We start from the raw sequence: 24,038 nt of genomic DNA on the forward strand, positions 1-24,038 counted from the left end.
TTGCTGGTCTCTTGAATTCATTATTTTTCCAATAACGTCACACATTGATTCAAATGAATGCTATCAGGCGTTACTGTAGATAACGATTTTCACTTATACGTTCCTATTTTTATGAGGGCTGTTTACATGCAAAGAAATGATACCCCTCTGAAGTACCATAATTTAAGGTGTTGCCCACATGACAGTTTCTTGTTCCTCTTTTGCCTAACTAGGAGAGCACCTTTAAATGACTGTCTTGTTTGTAGAGCATGCAAATTGAACGACAACTGCAAAATGATGACCCTGAATGCAAAATTTCTATTAAAAATATAAAAGTGGATTTTAAATTATTAATTTATCTGATCAACATATCTGGTATCAAACCAACATTTAGCCTTTAAAGAAAAGCGAATTCCACATTACATAAATTGTTTTTTTCATTTTTTTTTTTTTTGCTGCCAGCAGAACAACTTACCTGTACATTGTCCTCCATTAGTGGGATCCCCATAATATCCTGGCATGCATGTTTCACATTGTTTTCCTGTTGTTAAGTTTTTACATTGATCACAAACATTGCTGTTGATGCAGGTGCTGTGGCCATTACACTGGCAAGCTAGAATATAACGTTTAAAAAACCATTACTAAATTGCTCTTTGGAATAAAACCATTCTTATATTATTACAAAATTGCAGAAGAATGTAATTCTGGGGAGTTTAAACCTGACTGATCACTAGCATATACATATTTGTAGTTTAACACAGAATGTCTTCAAAACAGCATTGCAACAAGACAAATTCACAGAAGACCGCAGAAGTTGATAACGTGGTGACGTGTGAGCTTAATGGTTGTGAGAAAGTCCATTGTGGGTGACTGAATCCACCCCACATGCCTTTAAAATGTTGCCTAACCACTTAAGAAATCTGTCCAGAGGCAGTAAGCCACTAACTGAGACCAAATGAAAACCCCCATACATACACACCATCTTTTGTGAAGCACCTCAAATATTAATGCAAAGAAGAAAACTAGAAAATCACAACTCGCACATGAATGTATCTACTGACGAGAGGGGACACAAAAAAAATTAACCAAGGATCATTCTATTTGTAACAGTTCTGATCCCCTCATTAGCTTTGGCACAATAAGGGGCTTTTAAGACATCAGAAGCACATTGAACATTTGCAGTCTCTAGACAGTCTAGTAGATTGACTTTGGTGAAAGTAGAAGAAACCGGACTCCCATTGACATAGTTTATGTTTGACCCAAAAAACATAATTAAGCTTTCTGTCAAAAGCGATTTTCTGGAAATCACTGATCTTGTAACATCACTACTCCTCTCTTGCTCCAGTGGTCCACAAACTCTCAGAAAGCACTGATCACACTGATCACTACTGCAGCAAACCCCCATGTGAACTCTGCCAGAACCATTGATCCTGCTGCCAGGCCTTGGCTGAAGGAGCAGGAGTTTTTCCAAGACAATCTCTCTATATTGCAGGACCTCAGAGCTCACAGTGCTCAGCAGATTAGCAATCTGTCAATTACAGCAGTTTGTCAAGTGTCAGATTATGTCAAACCTGTCAATCCCTACTGGTGAAGGGTGTGTAAGACTCCACAGTATCTCAGTATGATCATTCTGTTGACTCTTTTTTGTAATTTGGATTTTTAATCTGAATGTCACATTGACTGGTGCCTTGACTAGAAATAAAAGTGGTTCTCACTGCATGACTTAAAAGTTTTTGGAGTTGGTTTAGAATTTAGCAACTTAATATATTTACAATCCTTGTCAGGCTTGGCTCAGAAACTGTTAAACCTAAGTTTAGAATCTCTTCTTATGTATCTATGGCTATAAGATCGTGTAGACTAAAATCCAACATTTCTGGTCTACTGGAAAATAAGTTAGGTTTTGTTGCTTTTGAGGGGGTGGGTGTTTGTTTTGTTGTTGTTGTTTGCTTCTTTTGTTTTGTTTTACTCTTTTGGCTAAGTCTCTTTACAAATTACAATTTTTCTTGTTCTTTCTTGTCTAAAAAGCAAGCATTTTTAGGAACAATTTTCTGGTGTTTTCCTCTAGGCACGGTTTATACACCCTTACTGCCTTTCTCAGAAAAAGCTACACGAAAATGCCATGAACAGCTCCATTTTGCATGAGTTCTGTTTGTATGTCTTCTACACTATGTGACTTTGATCACAATTTAAAATAAAACAAAATAAATAGCAGATTTGATTGTCATTACTCTTGTTTTGTGTTTGGTTTGGGGGGGATTTTTGTTTGTTCGTTTGGTTGGATTGTTTGTTTTCCAAATCAAATCTATACTATTTTGTGGGATCTGAACTTGATGAAAGTAATATCATTTAGATAAGAGGATCCCATTACTGGGGTAACTGCAGCAGGCATACAGTAACTTTGAACCCTTTAAACTATGAACTTGTTGACTTGAACCTTCTGCAATATATTTAAGAACATAAATTTTAAAAATGGGATATTAGCATGCTTTTTCACGTGAGGATGAACACCAGTTTTTTTTTTTGGTTTACTTGTTTTTCCCTCTTTTGCACAAAGTGATCTATTGCCTTCAAATAATATATGCATAATGACAGAGTCTATCAGATGTCTGGAGCAACCATTTACCTAATATCACATCAAAAGTGAGTGATGTGATCAGAAAGAAAATCCAGTTCATCATATCATTACATACTACCTAAATTTTGCAATAAGTGGAACAACTCACTTATATGCAACAGGTCCTGAAGATGACCAGCAGGGCTGCACATAGAAGTGAAAGTTGACTGCAAAATCCTTATTTTACTCAGAGAACAGATATTCTTTATTTATTTATTCTGCATAAAATCAATGTAATTAGAGTAAAGGAAGATTGCCTAATTAAGAACGTATCATAACATCAGGATAACGTTCAGTTCTGATGTTCTTTTAGTGAGACATTGATTTGTAATTCTATTTTTTCTATTTTATTTCTATTCTTTCTAATGATTATCTTTGTATATCTTAATTTTTGTGTTATATATACTTCTATAAATAGAAATATTAATCACATTTTCGATTGTGAATTTTATATTACTGCAAGTCATAATATTAAGAGCTATCACATACAAGCAGGAAAGCCATACATTTTGTTAAGGCACAAGAAAATGAAGTAGATTTTAAATGAAACTGAAAATGTATACAACATACATTATATATGCAAGGACCAATGCAATTTATAATTTACATGATACACCATTTTAAAACAATACTATATTTCTGCTGTCTTTCCTGTATCATATTATCAAGGAAAGCAAAAAGTCAGACGAATTGCACAACTTGACAACTTTCTGTGATGCAGACAAGATGGCAATCACGCTGAGGGCACAGTATTAAAACCGTAAAATAATAAAATGAGATGCTGTAAAATGATTGTTTAAATAAAACTAAAGGGTTAAATTTTAAACACACATTTTTCACTTAGGTGATTTTAACATACGTCAATGACAGCAAGAGGGTAAATTTTTTCATGCATACAGATGTGATTTAGCAGAATCTTCAGTGCGGTTCCCTTGAGATAAGCAATTTCATGTCCAATTTGTTTATGATCTCTGTGTTGAAATGGTTGGTGATGCTGACAACCATTAATAATTATGGTTTAAAAAATACTTACTAATAGGAAAATACATTAAAAAAACATCTCTGCATCACCATCTGGATCTGGTGTAAAGATACTTCAACTGGCAAACTAACAAGAACCAGTTTACAATACTAACTGAGACTGCTTTTCAGAGGAGAATCTTAGTCATTAAAGACAAACTTGGACAAGCTCACATCCTTCTTAAGCTTCTATTCTCATGAAAGAAGTCCCAATGCTATTCATTTTCCTTTACTTTTCTAAAAAAAAAAAAAGTAATCATATCAAAAGAAATGCTATGACAGCTGCTTTGAGGACTATTGATTTCAAAATGACCAGTTAAAAAAAAAAAACGACTTCTGAATACCAGTTTTAAACACAAATACAGTTGCCCTGAGGCACTATAAAGAGCGTGGAGATTAACTATTTATATAGGACATATATAGATATGTCCTTACTTTCCCCTCACATATAAATATATATTATTCATATATAAACATGTATATACATAATTTATATAAAAACATGAATGGTTTAGCCAATTGCTCATCAATGTAGCGGAACTATCTTCAAAGCAAATGTTATAACCTGTTTATTTTTATTTTCCAAACTACAAAATGTTCAGTAATTTTATATAGATTTAGTATCGATTCTATTATATTTCAAGTACATCAACTGAATGTTTCCAGATTGCTGGTCTAAGAAGAATAAATTATGTTAGTATGATCTATTACAGTTAATGTTGTAAGAAAATGGAAACAAACGCTTAGGAAAGAAACCTACAGCCTATATCAAAATGAAATTTCACATCAGCTGGAAATTTTATTTCTATGCCTTTGGAAGGATTTGCCTCTTACAAACTCATAGAAATAATAGTTTTTTTGTGTGTGTGTTTTAGTGTGTGTGTGTGTGTGTTTTGTTGTTGCGTTTGTTTTGTTTTTTATACTGAACTTCTATGCATCCTTGGCTACGAATATGAAAAGAGAATTTTGAATAAATAATTTTATCCATGAAGAATAAATGTTTAACAAAGTGATTAAGTCTTCTAACTCAAACATTTTAGACATGCGATATTTATATCCATTACCATTTCACTAGTGGTAAATAGTATGCATTTCAGTGAAAGCCAAGCAATACACTTATTATTGACATACCTATATTGTAACCAAGACAAATTACTTCAGTTTCCAGACAATGTAACATCATTCTATTGTTTCCAGAAATTTACTACAGGCTTCTTTATTCCAGTAACAATATTAGAGGGTTTAGTTGTCTTGTTTGTTTCAATTTAGACCTCAACAGTGCTACCTTGGTTTTAGACTTTATGTCATTATTTTAAAACTTTAAAAATTTCTACCCTCCACTATTTGAAACAAACAGGTTACCAAAACAAAACTTAAAGATTCTACTTCCTAAATAATATACAAATACACACACGTATTTAAAACTATACACACACACACATGTGTACAGAACATTCCGATGAAAAAGATAAAGTACGCAGAAGAGCAAACACAGCTGCATGTACCCATAAAAAGTTTTGATCCTAAAAAAGCTCCAGCTTCCATATTTACCAGCAGTAGGAATGCTTGCTGGAAAAATAACACTTCAGCAAAATTACGTGATTTATTCTAAAAATAAAAACACAAAATTAAAAAAAAAAAATCAAGATGTCTTTTAAACTGTAATATTTATTGTAAATTACCACTGGAGGTCTGTCCAACTCCACAGTGTGCTGGACATTTGCTCCCACTTCTGCACTGATGCAGCTACCCTGCCTTCAGGATCTGGATGTTTCCATACAGGAGGCACAGCTTCCACCATCTTAAAGAACCTGATGTCTTGCTTACTTTTCCAATCAGCTCAAAAATTAAAATGTTATAACATATGTCTGCTTTTGTAGTCTTAACATACTATTTACGTCTGAGGAGTAAACTAATCTGGAAGCACAGCTCAGACACTTGGCAGCCCTGCAATGCGCTCTCACAGCCATATGAGCCTTGGTGTGAGCAGCTGGGATGCAGGAAGCTCCTGCTCCCGGCCATCAGCAGTTGCCTATAGGTAATTTCTCTGCAACTGCACTCTTTTATGGATACAGAAGATAGAAGAACAAAAAACTGAAGCAAATATAGCTGGATTTCAAAATGTGTAAGGACAAAATGGGTGAGAACTTATTTACAAATAAATGGCAATTTTGATTAAACTATTTGTATTAAATTTCACACATGAATGTGCACAAAACTGAGCACATTTGTGTTCACTAGATAGAGACAGAAAAGAAACTTCAGGAAATATTTTGGAAAAACATCTATCCCATGCAAATATTATCTGTATTCCTCAAAATAAAGACATTACTCTGATGCGTCTAAACAGAGAAAAATTTATTTCATATCATAAGCTCAGGAATGCTACTACCAAAAAATAATTTTAAAAATGGAAGATAAAACATATCAGCAGACTTTACCTGGACACTGGATAAAAGACCACTCATAGTTTTTTTCTTTTGGGCAAAGACTAGCATCAAGTGCCATTTCATTAGAATGCATGCTAACAGGCTTCATCGGTCCTCTTGATGATCCTTCCAAACATTGCCCTTTTCCAGTGTTACTGGGATCATTGCACCATCCACAGCCAGGCTGTTCCAAGCACTGCCCACAGGTCCTCAGTCCAGAGCAGTTTTGAGCTTTATTAGATGGAATACAATATTAATGCAAGTTTTTTCTTTGTTCATGTTATGTTTAGCTCTTAAAAGAAAAAAAAAAAAAGGCTAGATTTATACAACAGTTAGAGAGAAGAAATAATTTTGCATCACTATATCGTGCTACAAATTCAAAAGTTTTAGTAACATTTCTAAGACTGTCTCCATGTTTCCTTTAAAAGATCACAAAATACACTACAGGTGATTACTACACCATGAATCACCAAAAAACATTTCAGGTAAACAAAGACAATGAAACAGAAGAGCAATATTACACATCTTCATCTAACTTCAAATCCCATGTTAAATATCTATTTTGTGTTTATACTATTTATACATATTTTATGGAATGCATATTACTAATTTTACTCATGTAAACTGTTCTCCCAACAGGAACACTCCAAAATTCAAGAAAAGGTCAACAATGCAAAAAAGAGAAAAAATGTGGTAATTCAAATTCAAACCAAAATTTGGGCACAAAGTTTTAGGATGATATCTGTTTATTCATCCACAAACATGACTTGGTCTTATCATCTTGAACTTTTGAAATAAGCTTGCACAATAAATGTTTAAAAAAAGGATTCAAATTACAAATCATAATTCAAGATATAGTTCAAACATAATGGTATTAAGAATCTTTTACAGTAAATCAGTTGTTTGATTTTGCATACTAAAATCAAATCTCTATTTTATACTGTACCTTTTAATAAAATAATTACATTTCTCATAAAAATGGTCATCTTCATATTTGAGTAAATCTGTTTAGAACCAAATAAAATTCATATTTTGAAGTTACTGGCATTTCTCATTAACAACAAATTACCAATTTAGTATCTTCAAGAGCATTGTTAGAGTTAAAAAGGTTAAGCTTTTTATACTACACTCATGTTTAAAAAAAACTTCAGGAAGATCCAGAAATAATCTAAGATTATATATAAAGTATTTTAAAGTGTTTTTGTTGTTGTCGTTGGACACTCAAATGGATGCTACACTGTCATAAGTTAAAACTATAAAATATCTGATGTAATGAACTAGGTAAAGCATGATGACTCAATTATTTATAATTCTTTTCTTCCCATTAAAAACTCAATTCTTCTGCTACTGTTAGGAAAAGGGTAAAGCTAGTTTGGGTCTTGGAGACATTTTTACTTTTTAAAACAGATTTCACTTGTCCTCCTGATGATCCTTCCTAATAATGCTGTGGAGGCATTTTCACTTTTTAAAATTCTTCAAACTAAAAACTCTTAACAATGAAAAAAATATCATATGCAATGACAATTGCCACAGAATCGATAGAGACTTTGAAAATCCATAGGAGAAAGTATAAGAAATATACTTAAGAAAAATAAACGTGGGAAAGTTTCAGGTGAATTTCTCTGAAAAAATAAAAAGGAAAGAAATTCAGGACTAACAAATAAGTAAGCTGAGGTCTACAAAAGGCTAGCTCTCATCACCAGGAAAAAGTAAAACTGCCAAAATAATCTCTTAATAGGACCATGAGTCTACAAAATAATTACTTCTTATAAGAAATAAATCTGGTGAGTAATCTCTTATCAGCTGATTTTAAATCAAATTAAATGGATTTTCAGGATTCCCAAAATGACTGATGTTGAAATGATGGGGTTCTGCTAGTACATACAAGATTGCATAGCTTCAGTTTAGAATTTAAATTGTAAAAATTATCAAGTAACTTTTACTTCAAATAATGATAGAACTATAAGAACAAGCACCAGACTTAACAGTTTTTATTTTTAAAACTGTACAAGGGTCAAGGGTTTGTTCAAAGAAAGGTGCAATCTGAACGTGGAAATATAATCATGAACAGAAATAGAAGAGAAGAGTAAAATCTTACGAAAGAAAAGACAGTGAACAGAAGCAGTTTCTGTGTCTGCATACACATTTCTTTCTGGTTTTGTTTTATTTTGTTTTGTTGCTTGGTGTGTTTTTTTTTCGTGGGGGGTGGGGGAACTGGTTGTTTTTACAGATATAGTTGAATTCCATTCTTCAAGTAGAAACACTGCCCCCTGACAAGGGAACCCACTTCATTACCTCAGCAGCGTTAAGGATAAAGCTACCTAATTTTCACATGATCTAGACTGAAACAGTGTCTGAATCATGTTTCATTTGTACAGTCATTTTCTTGTTTAATGCAAAATCTTCAATGCTTTAAACTCTGGAGAAAAAAAAAAAAAACAGCCTATTGACACTGAATCTTGTTTTTCTTTAATTTGTGGAGTAGAAAACATACTCTGATACAAAACTCCCTTTCATAAAGATGAGCCGACATACAACAAATCCCATTTGGCTTATTTAATATAAAATCTTACAGACCTGACAAAAAACAACAACTAAATTAAAAACTTTTTTTTTGTATTCCCCAAACAAAGAGAATCTGCCTGATGTACAAATACCACACAAGCACAGAAACAGAATTACAAGTTCATACTGATGTAATATATGCTATTTTAAAAAGCTAAGTATCATTCACATGGCATTCTGTCAATTTTAACTCCAAATTTTCAATCATCTTATCTTCTGCCACAACTCACTATCAATTTTTTAAGTTGTAAAATTAAGTCCTTTTAGGACAGGAAAAAAGCTTAGTGGACTGTTTAAAGAGTGAAACCTTTATATAATTACAGTATTATTATTTCAAATATACATGGGACAATAGAATAAGTTTCTGTTGTTTATTTTTCAAACTATGGCTGATGACTAGATTTAGAAGACAAAACCCTATTTCTTGTCCACGCTGAACCAGGACACTAGAAGCTGGATTAATATCTGAATTTTACATTTTACATATCAGCATGAAATTTTACCAGAACAGGTCAACATTGTACTGGCTATATTTTATGATTACTACGAATGAAAGAGAAGTCTCAGTTAAATTAGAAATACAGGCTCTGCAGGTTTCACTATCCTTGGATGATTTCAAATGAAAGAAAAAATTGCCTGTTTTATTTTCCTTTTAAACCAACTCTCTATCCTAAGACTAGAAAGTATCAATGGATCCCCGACATGGATCCATGGATTACAGACATGGCAGGACCTTATTTTACTTAATTTCACCTCTTGGACTTAGGCGAAATAAAAGACCTTTTGTCTTTGTATCCATAATATATTAGATGAAATCATAATCAAATTATGAACCTGAAGCACGTTGCTTCTTCTTGTCCAGCATCATCAACTCTGCCACAATATACCCAAATATAAAATGTTCCAGAGACTATGATATCAAAAGACTCTCACGGAGAGCGAAAGGATGTCAGAAACCACTAGTAAGACTCTCAAAAAGAGCAATAATGAGACTTTGATGGTCAGCTTCAGGAATCCTATAGATTAAGTTGAAGTCCCACTGGATTAGAGTCCTTTACAGGTGGAAAATATTTTAACCAAGTCTTTAAGGATGGCAATTTGTGAAAATTGTAAGAACTGGTCTTCTGTAGGATGATGTCTGAGGAATTTTTCTAAATAGACCATGACTGAGACAAGAATCTAAAGCATCAGGTAGCTTGCTCAAGTATCTGTGAATTATGGAACTGATACATGCTGGAACTGCATGGAGCTGAATTTAACAAGGTCCAACCAGTTCAGACTTCAGGAAAAAAATAGCATTAGCTGAATAGTACACCGAAAGGCATGTTGAATAGGTTTCTTTTTCTCCTACAGGCATTGGATAGATTTCTGATGAAATGTGTTTCCAAAAGGGACATTTGGGGAATACCTTTGCTGCTTAACAAAGAAAGGAAACATTTGTCTTTTATTTCAAAAGGATGAAATGAGCACATCTCAATCTTGTACATTAATACAATCTGACCCAGTCTGATCACATGGGACAAAAGTTTTCTGTGCCTCCTTTTATCTGCCGAATAGTCTACTATTCTTTCTGCTTCCATGGAAAGGGCAAACAATTTGCAAGAGTTTATAAGCTAATTGCAAGTTAGAAGAATTTACAGAGGACCTAGACCATTTGTTTTGCCTATGTGTTACAGTATTCTCAAGACTATTACTATCATTATTACATTGTTTCATCTTTGCATGGTAGGAAAATTGACTTCATTGACTCTGCTAACAAAACGTACAGCAGGATCTTAAAAACACTGAACTCAGTTCATCTCCCTAGATGTAGTATCTAAGGTCTACACATTATGTCTCCAATTTTACCAGTATTTTGTTCTAACTCATGGCCATCATTTCATACACCAAAGCTAGTCATAGAAACAAATCACAGTATTTTTATCTAAAAATAATAAACACTTGTTTACTGTCTCATTTAAATATGTCAGAGACCATACATCTATAGTCCCTATAATATAGGACTAAATACCTTTCATCATTAAATAATCACCAATATTTCACCTGTATCTAGAAAAATACTTGCACAGTGCTGACAGCTGATATTAGTAGCTCTATATTATGCCATTCATCTGAAATTGTTTTTATCTTTAGTGAATGTGCTAAATCATATAGGCGTTCTTCTGAGTGGACAAAAATTAAATCATTATATTTAATAGGTCAAATGTTCAGTAAGGTACTTACGGGAGCACGTGGCAGTTTGCCATTCTAGACATTGTCCATAGGGGAAGGAGATTATATAGGCATTTGAATCAACGCATCGTTTAGTACTGCTGCACCACATACATTCCATACCATTACTCGTACAGTTGGAACATGTTGTTCTCAGGGAGCATGGCTTTTTGCACGGTCTTGCATTCTGGTTGGGACTAACTGAAAGACAATCACAAAAAAAATGTAATTTTGAACATAAATTCGATTTGCGTTTTTTTTTGTTTGTTTGTGGGTTTATTGTTATTATTATTATTGTTTCATTAGAAATATCCTTTTTCAAATGAAAGATGACTTTGACTTTAAATAGCCATAAATAGTTTGGTCCAAACTTGTGGTGAAGTATTTAAATACAATAAACATTTATAGAAATTAAGTAATCCTCAGTATAAATCCTATGCTAGCTCTAAAATAATTCATTTTAAAAGGATCACAGCAATCTTACCTACATACCAAGATCATAAATTTAATTTTTATTGCCTGCTAAGGTCAATTTAGTTACTTGCACATATATGATGTAAAATACATATCAAACTTTTATAACAATTACAGTAATCTATACATTTCTGGGTCTATTGTTCTTGTTAGTACTACTTACTTACGACTTTTTTGTCTCCTAAAATTTTGCACTATAGTGTACATATGCAAGTCACTAGAATGCAAAGAGAAAGAAACAAAAGGAACATTATTCAATGCACTTTTTTGTGTTGGTGGTGGTGGTTTGTTTTTTTTTTGTTGTTTGTTTGTTTTTTTTTAGGCAGAGACCATGTTTTCACTAGGTTAGTAGTGTATGTTAACTCAAACAGATGAAACCAAAAGAATTTGCATACTCTGCTCATTTTCTTTGATTTCAAGGTGAGTTCTCAACTCATTCACCGTCTTTTTTTTTTAGCACTCCCAATCACTAAACCTGGTTTTGGCCTACTTATGCATGCATTCAAGCAGTGATTTATTCTTAATTATAAATAAAATAATAATTTAAAACGGACAAGAAAAAATCTATCAAAAATCAGCCAAACTACAAAAGTATTCTCATAAGGTTGAAGTACTTAGACTTCTACTGTCTCTGAAATACCTCAAGAACAAAAACAGTAATAAAAAAAAAACAGATACCATTCACAGATGCATATAATGTTGATGTAACTGGAAAACACTGCATCATAAATACATCACTTGTGTTCCACCTAGTGTATCTTTTATATTTTGAGGTCTCTTGTATTATGACAGTATCTTTTATTATCCTGAGAAACATCTGGTAAATAATCATTAACTCAAAACTAACACTGTGAAAGAAAAAAATAATAGGAAATAGAGGTGGCATTAACAACATGTTTACTTTGCAATTACATTACTATTTGGAGTTATTTGTAAGAAAATAAAAGATTGTTAAGATCACTCTTTGGTTATGCAAGTAAAGAACTCTGACTATTTCACAGCTAAAATATCAGATTGATAGGTTGTGTTATCAACATACAATGGAGCTATTTTCCAGACAATGAAAAAAACAAATGTTGATAGGAAACAAAAGTGCTTCATGTGCTTAACCACATAGCTATGAAGAGAAACATAGGACAATTAGAGCACAAAAATATTAATTTGAAGTATAACATGGTTGTTCAGGGTCTAACATCATGGGTTGATTAGACAGGAGTCATACTTGTTAGCAAATGAAGAATAGCAGATATGAGAAGAATATATTTTAAGAAACCCTGAGAAAGCAAGATTAAAAAATATCTTTAAAAAAAAAAAGTTGGATGCAATTTGTGTTGCTATCTGGACAGTAAGCAACTCCTATAACTCTAGCAGCACACTTTAGCATCCTAAAAGCTATAGAACCTAAGAGTACCCCTAGCAAGCACATATGCTATATGCAGTAGATATTGAAAGTGCCAGAATCCAGCTTCTAACCAAATAGAATACTTAGGCTCCTGTGCAGGACTGCTCATGTCCTTGAGTGACTGTAACTCTAGTTGCCTTTGTTGGTTACCAATTTCTACACTGGGGGATCCTAAGAGGGGGAATGTGCTGAGAAAGCTTCCCAGCTTTCCAAGCACTTTAGGTAGACACTAGCGGGCCATCTTACTGAAGGACATCAGTCATCCCCTTTTCCACTTCCTCAAAGTATCAAGAACTGACAAGTGAGTAGCTGCCACAGTATTCTTTAGACACAAAGAAACCTAAAAGATGGAACCTAGCATTTTGTGTTTGTTTTTTTTTTTTCCAGTCTTTTAGGTCATTGAAATGTTTAATGATATTCAGGGAGATTCAGAAAGAAAAGTTGTTTTAGCAGCATCAGCTTTGTTGAACATCACCCCAGACTCTTCACGCTACAGTTACTGTTGTCACTGACTACTACTGATTTAATGCCATCTTATAAGCCTTTTGGTGTCATGCAGGTGTCAAGCCACGTAAACTAATCTGCAAATAAATATTTGCAGATTAGGAATATTAATCATTATTTAAAGTTGCACATTTTTCAAAAAAATAAAAACTAAAAATTTGTTTTGTAATTACTTAAACCCAAATTGCCCAATAATCCCTTTTAGCCAAGTGAAAATCCAGACAGCTTGCTAATCATGACAGTAACAGTAACTGAGTACAAGAGATTGCTTACCGACAGGTTTTTCACAGACAAGACCATCTGCCATTGCAGTGCATGGATTCGCTTTCAGACCTGCCACCTCTGCTCTTTCTAGATATGCACAGAAGCCAGAGTCATTTGGCTCTCCAGGAAGCCATTGCAGAGTTGTATTTGTAAAAGGAGACATGTCATCCCATCCCCAGTAGGAGATGTTGATCTTGCGTAAGCCTACCCAAGGTGAAATTTTCTATGAAGCAGAATGAAACAAATGTGAGATAATTAGTTAAACACTGATTAATACTGTTTGATAAAGAGTTAGAAACCTGGTTGAATGTTCATAATGAAATTGTATTCTTTTCCAGTGGCTACTGAACTGATTACTAATTGCTAGGCCAATATGGATAATAAAACACGCAGAAGTTAGGAGCACTTCACAGAAATCAAAGTTCAGGGGAAAAAATAATAAAGATAAATATTCTATTCTTTAAAGTCTGTGCTGCTGATACTGGTCAGCATCTACCAGCAGTTCAGAGTCAGATGAAAGTGGTACATCCACAATTTCAATGCCAGTAAATACACAATATACCTTTAGTATTGATTTCTCTGCTACCAACAACATTACTACAATAACATTGTAATTACTACAATGCTACAATAAGCATGAATTCTCAAAAAATAATTATGATGGATCAGTAACATCAGATCACGCTAATTCTACCCACTTTTATCATTTCATATGATTTATTCAATTACCTACAGAAAAGCAGATTTTGAGGAGCAAAGGCCTCTATCTGCTCCAGGATAAATCTACATATATCTCTCGCTCCCATCACTGAAAAATCTCAGGATACAGAAGACACACTTTTCTTCATGTAATCTCTGTTCATAGGCAGCAATCATTAACCCCAGTTTAACCGTAGGGAAGAGAGGTATAGAGAGACCAGGGCTGTGACAGTAAGTGAATACCACCTGAATACCACAGAGACAAACAACACAAGCATCTATGCCAGACAAAGGACAGATGTTGTCAGCACCAAAGAAGATGTGTTGTGAATTACATTCCCAGCTCATTTAATTTACAGGCCAAAGTAGGCAAAACACCACAATATACCTAAATGTAACCTGCCTTGGTTCAAGATCTGTGTGTCATTTCACAAGTGAATCAGGAGTCACTGCCATCATCTCTCAGATCTTTCAGCCTTGATCTCACATCCTTCTTTGGCCACTCAATTTTAATCTTTCAGGGCTCCTAAATTTATACCTGATCAGAGCATTCTTCACCTCTTTCCTCTGCCTCATTAGCAGCAACTGAAAACACGAAGGGTCATTATTTTTTCTTCAGAAATACCACTGTAATTACTTTCAAAATAAAAAAAAAAAATCTGTAGGAATATGATCAGTATTCCTCACCTTCCTAAAAATACATAGTGTCCTCTCCCTCTTCTGTCCTATTGGTTGGGAGCATGATCAAACAAACCACTGCAGCATCCAACAGACTTACACATGCAAGAACAGACTTAAATAAATGACTAAGAAATGTTCTAATCCATAAGGAGTGATACACTCTTGCAGACTCTCAAAGAGCATTAAGAGCATCCAGAAAAAGTTCCACCTCCTGCTCTCATGTCTCACTTCTCTATTGGCTTCACAACTTCATTGCTACCCCAGGTGACCAACTTTTAAGGTGTCTGAGAGAGCTCCTAGGTTCTAGGTACTAGAAAGAACACGATGCAGGCAGCGAAAGTAGTATTTGGGCATCTAGAAAGTGACAGAAAAGACATCTGTTTTATTTGTTATTTAGTTGCCTACATTGCTGTAGATGTATGTGGTCCACATGCACTAGAAAACCTTAAATATCTATGCATGTCTCTAGACATCCCACTGTAGAATGCACCCAGGCTTATACAGAATATGTCAAGGGCTTACTCAGTAGGCAGGATATACTGCTGACAAACAGACCTGAAATAACCCTGAATGCCCACTTTGGGGTTGAGAAATTCTAGCCAAGAGAATGTTCAACATATTGCTGACAATTTTGATTGCACTGCCAAATAATTTGGCCCCAGCATCAGTATAAAGGAAACAGAGATCATAGTCCAGGTATGGTGAAAAGCATGTCAAGCCAAGAATGAAAACTGACAGGGCAGCAGTGACATTTGGAGGGAAATTTTTCTATTTGAGTAGAAGTGTCTCAGAAAGCCTTAAATGACAAGCAAGTCACAGGGAGGATTGGGAAAGCCAGAACAGCCTTAGAAGAAAAAAGCAGCACCCCTGAAATGAAATACTTCAAATAAAAGTAATGATCAGCTTGTCATCGTACAGCTGTCATCATCATTCTTAACACCAGCAGTATCTGGACAACATACAGCCATTGTGTCAGGTATCTCAAATTCCATATGTACCATCTTTGGCTCTTTGCTCGTATAACACATCTAAATACAGACCTGATCGCTGATTAACATGCTATCAAACATACACCGTTGAACCTTGCAGGCTCACTATGTGGCTTTGGGCATATAGTTAGGATGCCAGAAAACAGATTATCCAAAGCATTCTTTAACGTCTGATTAAAATATGGTAAATAGCTGAGAAGTAGGCCACCAAAATGCTCCAAGGACATGCTTAAAGGAAATATTGCATTATGTGACATTAATTCTGTGATGTGGTGGACTACAGTTGAAGACTGCTGGTGATAGCAGAGTTTACATACTGATAACACCAAGGCTTATCAGCAAAAAAATGACAGCTGCTGTGCTGCACAAAAGCCAACAGGGAAAAGCAAAAAGTGAATAGAAAATTCAGGAATTTCCATGTGTCACCTGCAGCCATCATCAATGTGCTGTGACAAACTAATTTCTCCTTAAAGGAAGCATATACCTAGTCCTTATCTGTCAAAGTGATGAAAGGTTCAGTCACACTAGTTCAGAGTTCCTGAAGTACTTGAAACAACTGAGGGACTTCAAAGGTACAGAATGCAAATACCAATTCAGTTTCTTCTTCAAGACGTAAGAAATAATGAGAATTACACATCCTTAACTTGAACTCTGTGATTGTTTCAAGTAATGAAAAATGGATGTAGGGAACCAAATCCTTTGCTTTGAATATCTTGCCAAAGATCCTTCTGAAGAGGAACAGAATGGAGGGAAATCAGACAATGTTCACTGTGATACAACTTGCTGATACAAGGTTATACTTTCCAAGCCTCTCAAAATATATTGTTATAAAACCAGGTTGTTAGGGGAAAAAAAAAAAAAAAAAAGCCACCAGTACAAATCCATTCTTCACTTCAGAAAGAGTTGCTGACATGAAATCCATTCCAAATGTGTCTTGATTTTCCTCCTAAAGAACACTAGCTTCTTCAGTGGAAAAATCAGATGAGCTTCACTCCACATGTAAGTGGGAAGAAAATTACTCCTCAGAGTTCTGAAGACATTCTTTCTTCCTCAAGGCCTTGAAGCATGTATACTTTCAAGACATCCAGAAAACACAACCAGGAAACCCACTGCTTGCTGTATTTGTGACATAGTAAGCTGCTTTGATTCAGAATTGAAGTGGAGCCTGCAACTGAGCAGAATTCATTTCTTTTCTATTTGAAGAAGCAGGAAAAGCTCCAACACACGTCAACATGTACACACGTGAACACATACACATGCAAGACCTCTTCAATAAACTATGACATGACCTACTTTAGGAAACGGTTCTTATTCAAGACATTTTTGTCCCACCACACTGGGGTAATCCTTCTGCTCAGCTTCTTACTACAGATGCAGACAATGGGTGAGTGGAAAATACCTCACCTTTTTCTAAATGACTTGACTGTGTCTATCTCACTTTTTCAATTACAAAATCTAATGCACATCACAGTTGCCAATCCACTGTGGACAGAAGTGAATGGAAGCTTCAAAAGCGTATCATTTCCCTTTAGAATTTCCCTTTAATACCAAATGTGTGGTCACAGTGTGTTGCACTGGTAAGAATGTCACAACATCATCTGGAGACCTCCACTATCTGCAAAGAGGTAGTGCAAAAGAGATGTCCTTTCATATGTCATATACACATAAGCACAAGCATTCAAAAAAAGACTACTGAATTTTCAGGGATATAGTGGCTACAAAAAGGTCAGGAGGAAATTTTATTGCTCATGTTCTATTGATATTCAGCTCTAGCACTCTTCTCAGAATATGGAACCATGAGACAGACAGTATCTACTACTTTTTTTTTTTAGCAGATAGAACCTAAAATGTTTTCAGCTGAAATTATTTTCTACCCAGTAGAAGTTAATTGTCATGTTTGCTTTAATAATGTATTTTACAATCAACCAAAAGATAATACCTTAGTAATTCCAAAAAAAAAATAAGCATTTAAAATAAGTGTTTTACATTTTCATACATTAGCTATCAAAATACTTATTTGAGGCCCTCAATTCCTTGAGACTTATTACTTGCTACTACTGCTATTAATAAGTAATGGAAAAGCTGTTTTGCACAGGCAACAAACAGCCTAACCATTTGCTCTGACTCATAACCTTAATTTTGAGATTCACAGATGTATCCAAGGAATGATCTTCCATTTATGTCTCTAAAATTTTTAGTTTTAAAAGACCATTATTTCCTTAAGCAATGATTTGTCAGTACTTTGGACATCAGCATTAAAGTTTTTTGTTCTCTTGATGGAAAATCATAAGGAGCTAAAACTGCATTTCATCTACATCATGATACATCCACAAAAAAAAAATCACCAAAACAAATAGTTTTGTGACTATATAAAACAGATAGTTACTCTTTATAGGTTTTCAAAAATTATTTCAATTACATTGGAGATTTTTTATGTGAAATGAAGAAGTTCATTTACAAAAGAATACTTAGCAATGCTTCATTGTAGAATTAATAAAATAAATAAATAAAAATCAGGTTCCAGAATATATCTATGAAAACCCTGGTTATACATTACAAACAATTCATATTAAAACCACCTCAGCAACAACCAAGCTTTCCCACATGGCATTACAGCATTCTATGTTAGTTCTCAGAGAAGATATAAAGGAAGAAAGGAGTGGATGAAAAATATCAAGAAATTATCAATGTATAATTTAGTAAAAAAAAAAATTACAGTGAAACAAAGGCAATGCAATATACGGCAGATGATCAACTCTGACTTGGGAAAGCTTGTAATAGGTCTTACTAACCTTGCACTCGGGTATGCAATCAAATATATCTCAAGTACTTGAAAGTTTTATCCCATAGCTTTATGCCACTACATAATCTAAAACTTCAAACCATTCTCTAGAAACTATTCTCCCTTCATCTATTTCTTTCTAGGGCAGCTTTTAAAACTTACAATCAGTCTTAACAAACCATACAATTAGGCTTGAAATACTAGTCAAGAATTATCCATTTTATAGAACTTTATATGCTTTTATATCTTTTATATCATTGGCAAGAACCTTCCAAAACACCTTTTAAGTGAGAAATCAACCTTTGCTCTAAGTTGGAAAAGATTTAGGAATTATTAAACTCAGTGGAAAAAACTTTTTTCACTTTATTTTCATCCAACAGGAGCAAAATTGCAATCATACAATACATACCTATAGGATGTCTCATGTCACCTTGTACTAAAGTCCTGTTTATTTGAACATCAGGCAAGTTTTTAGCCATCATGGGAATTTATTAAGTACTGATCACCACTAACTTCAAAAATGTGCTTTTTTCTTTTTCTAAACCATTGCATTTTAATTTTCTTCTACAGTAGTAATTATGGAACTACATTAGAAAGGAAAATCATGTAACATTAACTACAGAGATGATGCTTCATGTTAATTCTACTGTTTACTCAAAATTAAAGTCAGACTAAGTTGGTTTGAGATCTACAGTGAATACGATCATTTATAATCATGACACATTTCAGGCATTACTGCTGCCTCAGCACAAGCTGAATGAGGGTTGAATAATCTGTAAAAGAGAAAAGTTAGCAAATCTACCTTTGGCTAGATTGCCAACTACTATAGCCAACTACTATAGCCAACTACTACTGAGGCTTATAATTCTCCTCTGTTTAATAATCATGGAAATTGCTGAGGAACAATACATTTCTTACTATATATATATATATATATTATATATATATATATATATACACACATACTATATATACTATATATATATATATATCCAAGTTTATCCATACCTTTATTTAAGGTTCTTTCATTTTGGATATTAAGTTGTCCTGTAAGTGCTCAGTACGCTTCTGACTTATTTTCCAACGTGTGTGTCATTAGACCTTATTACAAAACTTAACAAACTTTTCAAGAAACACTTAAACTCCCTGATCCCTAGGAAAATCATTGCCCTGAAATAAAAACATGTAATTAAACCTTGAAAATACTGTTGTTCCTTAGTGCTCATATTTCCACACATTTTGAGAAGGGCTTGAATTTCGTTTTCTTCTTTTCTGCATCATTCTCAATGAAAAACTGCTTATTGAGAATAAGAGCTATATGAAGAGAAACCATCCATTTCAGTTACTACCTCATTGATGTGTTTCTATTATTTGAGTATGTGTTGATTCTAACCATGCTAGATACTTGCGCATTTGTTTTTTTGTAAATATTTACCCAGTGAATGACACATTAAAGAAGAGAAAGGTACAAATGATTAGATCTACTTATAATTAGTAGTAGGAGTCAGGTATTAGGCCATAAGAACATTTAATTCTCCCACTCTTATCATATTTTGTTGTTGAGAAGATGGTTAAAAAATAGAAATCTGACAAACTGAAAAAAGCCTACAACTTTCTGAATTTCAATCTACAGAGAAGATTAAAGCTAGTATTCAAAGAGAAATCCTTGAGTTTTCCTCTTTATAGGGGTAATTTATTTATTTATTTATTTATTTTGGCAATTCAAGTTCTATTTTCAGGCATCCAAAGCGAGTTGTGCTCCCCATTTCATGAAAGCAGCAAGCCAGCTCATCCAGAATGAGCTAATGGACAGTCAGTGTAATGACTCCAATATAGAAGTAAAGTGCTGGAAGAATTTATTACACCTCCACAAACCCAATAGTAAAGTGGAACTGCTAGGAACTGTAGTAAAGAGACTATTTCAGAAGGAGAAAAAAAAAAAAGTAGATGTCAGATTCACTACAAGCAAACCTTCAATAAAACCATAAAAACATACAGCCCTCTGAGAATACTTTGAGCTAACAAAGAATAAGGCTACCACACAATGCTCACTAATTAGCTCCAACCTACACTGAAGTCTGATTTATAAAGGACGCCTAGCCCTGTAAACAGCAAACGAAAGGAAAAGTTGCAAACAGCTTATATAATGTTATGCTTTGTTTAAACCTGTTCTCATTTTTGTTTATGCTTACTACAACAAAACCAAACCCTCTCAGAATTTATTGCACTATAGCAAGAATTGTTTTTATTTGGATTTATATTCCACAGTTGTAGGCAAACTCCCAAGGGAACTAATTGCACTTTTAAATGAGTAGACTCATTTAAAACATATATATTTGGATATTAGAAGGAACAATTAATTAATCTTAAACTGCTGTTGTTCTTATCTACTTTACACAAAAACTCAAATCTTCCCTTTCATAAAATTTTGCTTAGTAGGTCAATAAAGTACCATAAAAGAAACATATCAAGCATTATTTTGTTTTAGTACAGGAATCTTCAGTCTATCTATTGTGTTTACTTTGATATTCTCTCAATGAATTCCATTTATTTCCAATGAAAAAAATTCAAATTAGACATTCAATTGTTGGTCACTGTTTTAGAATGTAATTCCAAACTCAACAGTGTTTTGACTTCACACTACAAAGGTCGTCATATTGTTGCTTTCTTTAGTATCGAATTAACTTCATCCTTATTCTTTAAAAGGAAGCAATTATTGATTTCCAATTTAGTACTAGAATTAAGAGAAAATATTGATACACAATAAGATCTTGACAGGAGGTAGAGACAATGGCAACCTCCTCCCTCTGAATCTTTCTAAACATCAGTGTTTTCTATTATTCTAAATCTAAGGGAGAAATGTTACTAAATTTGTCCCAGAACATAAACTTTTTACTAGAAAACAGTCTACAAAGCCCCATGTTGTTTCTATGAAAAATAAAGAATTTTTAAGTCCTTCCAGGCTGTAGTATTTATTAATAATATTTTAACAGTTTTTAAAATACACAGAAGCTGCCAAAGTTTTTCTTCTTTTCTTGGTACAAGAATATCAAATAAAGTAAAGATAAAAATAGATCCATATTCTTACTTCCAAATGTCACTCTGACTCATTCACTAATCCTGAAAGCTTTTGTTCCACACAGGAGAAAGATTTTAAAGCCTCTGATATTAACCTTACTAGTCAAACTCCACCATAGATACTTCAGATTAAGGTATGGTGCTCACCTCACAGCTGCTCTGACTACATTTGTGAACTCCACACCACCATCTGTTACAGAAACAAGCCATCTAAAATGAAATCTTACACCTTAAATCATCATGATTGCAGTTTGAGAGGAAAAGGCAGACAAAAGAAAATCAAGCAAAATTTCAGAGAGCTCTGTCAAACCTGATAACACATTTAGGCTGTCTTGCACAGAATAAATCCAACTGGACAGATACGATTGAAAGTATACGTATTTTTTCCTTTAAATTTAACTGAAAAACAGCATAAATCATGGTAGCATTTCATTAAAGATTCTGATAACTAAACAATTGCTTAACCCAAGACATACCTCTGAAGTGAATATATTTGTCTACAATTGCATAAACTGTATGTGAGGTATCTTGAAATTTATATCACCACATTGGCTCAGGACATACTTAAATAAAGATACACGCAGCAGGATGTCACCTTGCAGAAGTTCTAAGCTCTGAAACATTAAAAAAAAATCTAGCTTCCAAAAGCACTAAAAAAAAAGCTACATCTCAAGACATTAGCTCAGTCAGGTAATATCAATCATATCAATAGTTTAGCACACTGTTAGATTTGAGGGCCTGCTATGCAGTATTTTAGTAGGAATTTAGTAGGGGGAGTTAGTAGTATTTTAGTAGGGGGAGAAGGGGAGGAAGAATGACATGACAAGTAACTAGACAAATCACTGCCACTTATGATTTTGTCATTTTGATTTCAATTACATTTTTAACATTATGTAACATCCAAGAGTGGACAGAGAATGCGTTTCAAGGTTGCAGTTAGTACAATGTCAGGAGAGATCTTCTGGCACAAAAGAATTACTTCTCTCTCTCCTTTATTAGCAAGTAACAAAAAATACCTGTGTTTCTAGGAAAAATAAAATGCTCTGTCCAGGTCCTACATTTATTGAAAGAAGCTTAAGTATATCTTTATATATCATAGTGTATCATATCAAGTATATCATCAGTTGTGTCTCCTTCTCAAAATGGAATACTGAAAAAGACAATATAGAATATTTTAATTCATAGCATATGTCTAAACTCTTGCATTCAGATTTAATATAATACAGAGGCAATCTTTGACTGCCATTTCCTCTGTAGGTTTCTCAATTCATTTGCAATGTAACAGTTTTTCAAATCACAGACTAGCTTGATGTAAGTTGTATTATTATTCATAATTACCTTTAATAATCCCCTGATTGTAAAATACTAAGCTACTTAAAAAATAGTCTTGCTATGCAATCAAGGAAATGTTGTATGTTCTAGAAACCAAAACATACACTTTTAAAAAAACGTCCTTTGCTGATATGAACTGATTTGTTTGCATTGCATCTTATTCTAAGACATCCTGTCCATTTGATAACTTTAGGATATACGTGGAGCTAGTTTAGATGCATGTATCAATGATGTAGGTGGGTTTAAATAACACAGCAATCAGCATCTGAACATTTAATTACTAAAAAAAATCTGCACCTGATCACCCATGGGCAGATAATTAATCTTCAACTTCCCCTCTGTTCAACGATTAAGAGATTGATATGCATCATATTCCTCACAAATATCCTGATAACCGATTCCTGTATTTGCCAAAGGCATGTACACATTTTTAACCACCTTCTTCCCCCACTGTTATCATAGAAAGATAATTAGCTCTTTATTCATTCCCTTGCTGCTGTGCAGGGCATTCCCACACGCTACATGTACTAGCACAGCTCGTCAGCGCCCCTCTGATCCCATATACCAGACACATACGGAGCTAGAGGTTTCCAGAGCCGGGAGCTACATACCTTTAGTACCTCCCTGTCCTCAGCTGTTTGCAGCCCTTGTCAAATGAAACAGCAAGGAAACATGCACCCTTCACGTGACATGACATTATCAGGGGCTTTGACGTTTTCACTGATACTGTGGCTGTGTCCATGATTGCACTCTTTTATACTGTCTGAACTGTATACTATGTCTAAACTATGAACTGTCTGTTCATAGGCTGCTCCTGACTGCATTTCCAGAACAAGCGTGTGTGAACAGGTGCTGTAATCTGAACATCTGAAGGTGTCGAGCCTGAAAAGTCAAAATAAACCAGAATCTTGAATTATCAGAGCAATTGCCTAAACAGCTGATGTAGTTGATCACTGACACTGCAGACTCCCAGAACAACAAACCAGTTAATGAAAAAGCTGCTATATTCCAAGCT

The 24,038-nt window shown here is 34.1% G+C and overlaps 1 protein-coding gene across 4 annotated transcripts in view; it reads right to left on the minus strand.

Annotated features, from left to right (window-relative positions):
• The window catches only part of ATRNL1 (attractin like 1), a 492,744-nt gene that overhangs the window by 356,189 nt on the left and 112,517 nt on the right, over window positions 1–24,038 (minus strand). For all 4 annotated transcript variants that reach the window (XM_035547698.2, XM_050711915.1, XM_035547701.2 and 1 more), the window contains 4 exons: window positions 13,472–13,685; window positions 10,831–11,019; window positions 6,055–6,273; window positions 455–592 (listed from right to left, as the gene is read on the minus strand). In XM_035547698.2, coding sequence (XP_035403591.1) covers window positions 455–592; window positions 6,055–6,273; window positions 10,831–11,019; window positions 13,472–13,685 — 760 coding nt within the window. The remainder of the gene's footprint in view (window positions 1–454; window positions 593–6,054; window positions 6,274–10,830; window positions 11,020–13,471; window positions 13,686–24,038) is intronic.

This window comes from Cygnus atratus, chromosome 7 (assembly GCF_013377495.2).
Source record: "Cygnus atratus isolate AKBS03 ecotype Queensland, Australia chromosome 7, CAtr_DNAZoo_HiC_assembly, whole genome shotgun sequence".
Classification (NCBI taxonomy): domain Eukaryota; kingdom Metazoa; phylum Chordata; class Aves; order Anseriformes; family Anatidae; genus Cygnus; species Cygnus atratus.